At 64.6% G+C, this 5,391-nt stretch overlaps 1 protein-coding gene across 1 annotated transcript in view; it reads left to right on the forward strand.

Moving 5' to 3' along the window:
• ZBTB17 (zinc finger and BTB domain containing 17) overlaps nt 1–5,391 on the forward strand; it is a 32,304-nt gene that overhangs the window by 23,417 nt on the left and 3,496 nt on the right. Inside the window, 5 exon segments of the mRNA XM_077775483.1 lie at nt 2,222–2,428; nt 3,436–3,624; nt 4,190–4,330; nt 4,621–4,746; nt 5,142–5,380. Of these exon segments, the coding sequence (XP_077631609.1) occupies nt 2,222–2,428; nt 3,436–3,624; nt 4,190–4,330; nt 4,621–4,746; nt 5,142–5,380 (902 nt within the window).

Genomic DNA, 5,391 nt, shown 5'->3' on the forward strand with positions numbered 1-5,391 from the left:
GGGGGTCCCCTCTGTCCCTGGGGCGGGGTGGGTGGGGCTGTGGTGGTGGGTGTCAGCTGATGCCCCCTCCCCCCGCCACCACTGGGCTGTCTGTGAACCTGGGAGATGCTTCCAGCTCAGTTTTCGGTCGGCTGCTGGCGAAGGTGAGGGAGCCGGGCCCGCTCACTCCCAAGGGAGCATCTGTCCCCGTGCCCTCTGGCCGTCCTCCCTCTCTGCTCCCCGCACGGACTTCCCCGGCGCCTCGGAGGACGCAGGCACTGACCGCTGCTCACACGCACTCACACGTGCCTTTCCCCGCAGTGACAGGACGGCCCTCGGCGGGAGCTGGCCCAGGCCTCTCCTTGCCATTCGCCTTTGGTGCCATGTACACCGGGCCTGGGCGGTGCTGCTTTCAGAGGCCGGGCCCAAGCGCCTTGGCCTGGGGGTTCAACCCGTGGACTGGACATTGGTTCCTGTCCATGTTCTCCAGAAACGTCTGTTTCTTTTGATCCCTGCTTTTTCCAGAGATCGAAGACAGAGAAGGGTGCCTTTGCAGGTGCTGCGTGCCAGCGGTGGCCTTTGCCCTGGTGGCTCCCTGCTGCTGGCTTGGGCCCAGAGCCGGCTGCCCCCCGCAGGTGCAGAAGGCCTTCCCTTGACGCTAGGCCGGCTTCCAGCGCTTCCGTGCTGACTCGGGCTCCAGCCATTGGTGCCGGGATGGAACAGAGAACCGAGAAGCCGTGCCTGTCTGAGAGCCTGGGTGTGGAGTCTGGGACCAAAGGATAGTCCTGGGGGTGTTGGGAGGGAGCAAAAGGGTGTTTCTGGGTCCCCAGCAAGAGCTGCTCTGACCTCCTGGCTCAGACGAAGGCTGGCACGTGTGGCCATTGCCATGTCCACCTTTACTCCGTGGAGCCCCGTCTGCCTACTTGGCAACTTCCCCCAGTGCCGCAGATACTTGGCCCTGCTTCTGAAGAATTTCCAGACACCCCAGCATGGGTGGGCTTTCGCTTTTCGTCCTTCAAAGCCGATCTGTGCCAGCCAAGCCCCTGGGTCGGGGGGTGGGGGGGGGAGGGGGCGTGGCTTTCCTTGTGGTTCCTCGAGGCCAGCGGCCAGACCACTGTACATGGTCACTGCGGCGGCCCCATGACTCAGCCCTGGGAGGCTGATGTAACGCCAGTGAGGGGGGCTGCTGCACCCCAGGGGCTGGGAGCCCCAAATTGTCAGTCTCACCTGCTCAGCAACAGCCCGGGGCAGCTCGAGCAGACCCGGAGCTCAGCTGCCCGGCCAGGGCAAGGCGGCCTGGTCCTGGTGGATCTCTGGAATTCAGTCCCCTGAGTGGGGGGGGGGGGCTGGCTTTTATTTTGAAACTGGGTCTTTCTTGAACCAAGGGCCTGCTGCCTGCCCTGTGAAGTTGAGACCTAAGTGGTGCTGCTGGGGAGGAGAGAGCTGTGTCAGATACTCATTTAGTCATGGCTGGTGGTAGTGTGTGATGATTCGGCCCCGGGCCATGGAATTTTCCTTAGCATTTTCACTTGAGACCGTTGACGGGATTTCCAGGCCTTTGTGGGAGGCCTTTGACAGAACCTGCAGCCAGGCGAGCAGCTCTGGGGGTCAGGACCAGAGCTCCTTCCTCCTCCGGGGATGGCCGGGAGAGGCTTCTGGGGGCCGAGGACTTTATGTAGTTTCCTGAGCCTGTGAATCAGAGAGAGAGAGAGAGAGAGAGAGATCCTGCTCTCCTGGACTTTGCCAGAGCCCTGTGGGTGCAGCAGGAGAGAGTCCATTCCTGAAATGCCAGGTGACGAAACATCTGTCACCTGTGCGGGGCAGAATGGGAGAAGTAAGGTTTTCATAGAGCCAAACATATGGGGTCTTAGATCTTTTTTTCTAAAATGACGTCATGTGTTCTTTCCATGAAAACTGTCAAACTGACCGTGTCTTTTTCTTAAATGCTCCCATAATCAGTGTTTGTTGGTTTTTTCATGTGTGACCTGGCAGGACACAAAGGTGGCTGTTCTGTGTTGGTCCCTCCGTGCTTTTGGTTTGGGAAACTTTGCTGGCCAGCGAACCCAGGGCTCCAGGGGCCTAGTTCGCAGAGGGAATCTGGAGTGATTTCCCCCCTTGTGGGTGTGTTCGACTTCTCCCTGTCCCCCGTGTGTTTCTCACCTGCGAATTGGGGGGGGGAACGAGTGTCAGTCTGGCCGGCCCCCCCCGTGTGCTAACGCAAAGGCCCTGTGTCCCCCCCCAGCCATGGACTTTCCCCAGCACAGCCAGCACGTCCTGGAGCAGCTGAACCAGCAGCGGCAGCTGGGGCTCCTTTGTGACTGCACTTTCGTGGTGGACGGTGTTGACTTCAAGGCCCACAAAGCGGTGCTGGCGGCCTGCAGCGAGTACTTCAAGATGCTCTTCGTGGACCAGAAGGATGTGGTGCAGCTGGACATCAGTAACGCGGCAGGTACCCCGTTGGGTCCAGGGCCAGGCTTGTTGAGGGTCAGGGGCCGTGGCCGGCTCTGCGCCATGCAAGGCCCTCCTGGAGGACGCCTTCGAGCTGTGAGGTGCCCCAGGCTGCCCACACGGGACTCCTGCCCTGAGCGTGTGGGCACCAAGTTTCTCTCACGTTCTTGACGGGGAGCTGGGTGGGAAGAGAACTGATGGATTTCAGCTCAGGATTCGCTCTCAGCCAGAGTGCACTGGGCAGGCTCGGCAGGAGGGGCAGAACAGGGGGGCTCTAAGCCCTGGACCCCTTCCCGTTGCTGGGTCCGTCTTGAACCTCTTGCCCCGTGCTAACCACGATGGACATGGGGCCAGGGGAGGGCCATCGGGAAGCCTTGCAATCGAGGAAGGAGCTGGTCCTAGATTTGGTTCCTGATCCAGAATGGTGTGACATGCCATGAGGAGGTCAGGGCAAGGTGGTGTTCCCCCATTTTACACATATGGAAACTGAGGCCCAGAAAGGTCAGGTGACTGGCCTGGAGGTCACACAACTCTGTGGCAGGGACCCAAGGAAAGCCATGGTTGACACACCCATGTTGGGGCGCCCTCCAGTGGTAGGATGTGGTGGCTGGCTGCTGGGGGTGGGGGGGGTGTTCACACTGCTGTCCTCTGCGCAGGGTAGAGGCTTACATCTGGGTCCTCCGTGCAGGGCAGGTGGTTTTCCTCTCAGTCCTCTGTTCACACCCTCCGTCCTTGGTGCAGGGTGGGCGTTCACACCTGCTGTCCCCTGTGCAGGGCGGCCGTCCCAGCCCCTGCCCTCTGCAGGGTGCTTTATCTCAGAGGCCACCGTCTGGGCTGAGAACCCCCAGGCCACCCCCCTGCCCGCCAGCATGGGAGATGGGGAGATGGTGGCCCGCCGCTGTGCTTTTCACAGATCCCTGGACCCTGCCGCCGCCGGGTGGAGTAGCTGAGGCGGCTGCGGGGGCCGGGCCTCGGGAGGCCTGCGAGTGCGGTCTGTGTCCTTGCCAGGCCTCAGGCAGGTGCTGGAGTTTATGTACACGGCCAAGCTGAGCCTCAGCTCCGAGAACGTGGATGATGTGCTGGCCGTGGCCAGCTTCCTGCAGATGCAGGACATCATCACGGCCTGCCACGCCCTCAAGTCCCTTGCTGAGCCGGCCGCCAGCCCGGGGGAGAATGCGGTGGCCTCGGCCCCGGAAGGTGAGATTACTGTCAGGCCGTTCCTGAACGTGGGGCTTTGGGTGGGGTGCTGCCTCTGACTCTCTGTGTCCTCCGTCCGGGCCTTGGCACCCTCGCCCGGCTCTGCCTGCCGTGCAGGGTGCCAGTCTCAGGAAGGCCTTCTGAGGGGCTTGTCCTTTGCCTACCCCTCCCCCACCTTTCACCCACTTCCTGTGAGCTCTGTTGCCCCAGGGAGCTGGGGGTGCTCGGCCCGGGCCCCTGCCCGCGGGGTCGCTCCTCCTGCAGCTCTCCCTGCTCGTGCCCTTGCTCCTGATGCCAGGGGTGGGCCAGACTCTCGCTGTCCCCTTACGGAAGAGCCCCACTCCCCTCCCGAGCACTAAGCTTGGATGTGCACCATCGTTTAGCGTGTGAGGCCTGCTGTCTGACCCGTGCGGCAGCCGCGGCCTGGCATGGAGTGGGTGCCCGGTGAACAGCCTGGTCAACCACTATGTAGCCGCATCCCCAGGGAGGACCTGGAAGGGCCAGCCAGTTCTGGGCCACCTCACCCCTGCACAGACGTGGTAGGACTGTCCTGTTCCCTCTCCAGCAGGAGACAGGAGAGCCAAAGAGGAGGCGGCGGTGGCTGCCGGGCTGAGGGAGCTGGGCCCCGCCGGCAGCGGTCCAGCCACCGGCCCAGACAGGGAGCCCAAGGAGGAGCGGGGCGGCCAGGCCGAGAGCACGGCCAGCGGTGAGTCGTGATGCCGAGGACTCAGCTGGCTGTTCCGTCCCCTCCCAAGCAGCCTGGTCCCTGGAGCAGTGAGCGGCCTCCTGGAGGGGAGGCTCCGTTCACCCCGGGGCACGTGTGACGGCCAGAGCACGGGCACAAGTAGCCTGAGTTTGGACGTGCTGGGCCTCTCACATCGGCCATGGCCACTCCTCGGGGCGGGGTGGGGGGTGGGGGTCCTGGGCCAGGAGAAGCATCTGGCCACTGGAGGGAGGGTCCTCACGCAGCCTCCGGGGTTCCCCCACCACATGCAGGTGCCGAGCAGACGGAGAAGGCCGACGCCCCCCGGGAGCCGCCCTCCGTGGAGCCCAAGCCCGACCCCACAAGCAGCATGGCTGCCGCGGAGGCTGAGGCGGCCTTGTCGGAGAGCTCGGAGCAAGGTGCCCTGCCACCGTTCGGCCGAGCGGCCGGCACTCCTGCGTCCCCGGGGCTCCTTCCCCCCAGCACCCCCCTACCCCGGCCGCTCCCGCTCTGCCTCACGCTTTGGCTTCGGCCGAGGACAGCGTGCCGTTCACTCCTGACCTCTGTCTCTCGGTTGCGCCCTCCCCCCCGCGCCCACTGGCGGCCAGTCCGGCTTCCCCGGGGGGTGGAGGCCCAGGACCCCCCTCCCAGCAGCGGCCGTGTCCTCTGCCCCACTCCCTGGCAGCGGCCACCCAGTGCCGCCCCGTCGGGGACCCGCGCCCACAGGGCTGCGGAGACGAGCCCTCGTCCTTTGGCGGCTCTGAGGCCCCTTCCTGGCCTCCGAGCGCCTCAGTGCCCACCCTTCTCGCGGCAGACATGGAGGTGGAGCCCGCCAGGAAAGGAGAAGAACGCGAGGATGAAGGCGCGGTGGCCGCAGAGGTCAAGGAGGAGGGGGCGCCGCTGGAGAAGGGGGAGGCCCCCGAGGAGAGCGAGGAGTCGGCCAGCACGGACTCGGGCCAGGAGCTGGGCACCGACGCCCGGGGCCCGCGCTCGGGCACCTACGGCGACCGCACCGAGTCCAAGGCCTATGGCTCGGTCATCCACAAGTGCGAGGTGCCACCTTC

This window comes from Crocuta crocuta, unplaced genomic scaffold, assembly GCF_008692635.1.
Source record: "Crocuta crocuta isolate KB4526 unplaced genomic scaffold, BGI_CrCroc_1.0 scaffold127, whole genome shotgun sequence".
Taxonomy (NCBI): domain Eukaryota; kingdom Metazoa; phylum Chordata; class Mammalia; order Carnivora; family Hyaenidae; genus Crocuta; species Crocuta crocuta.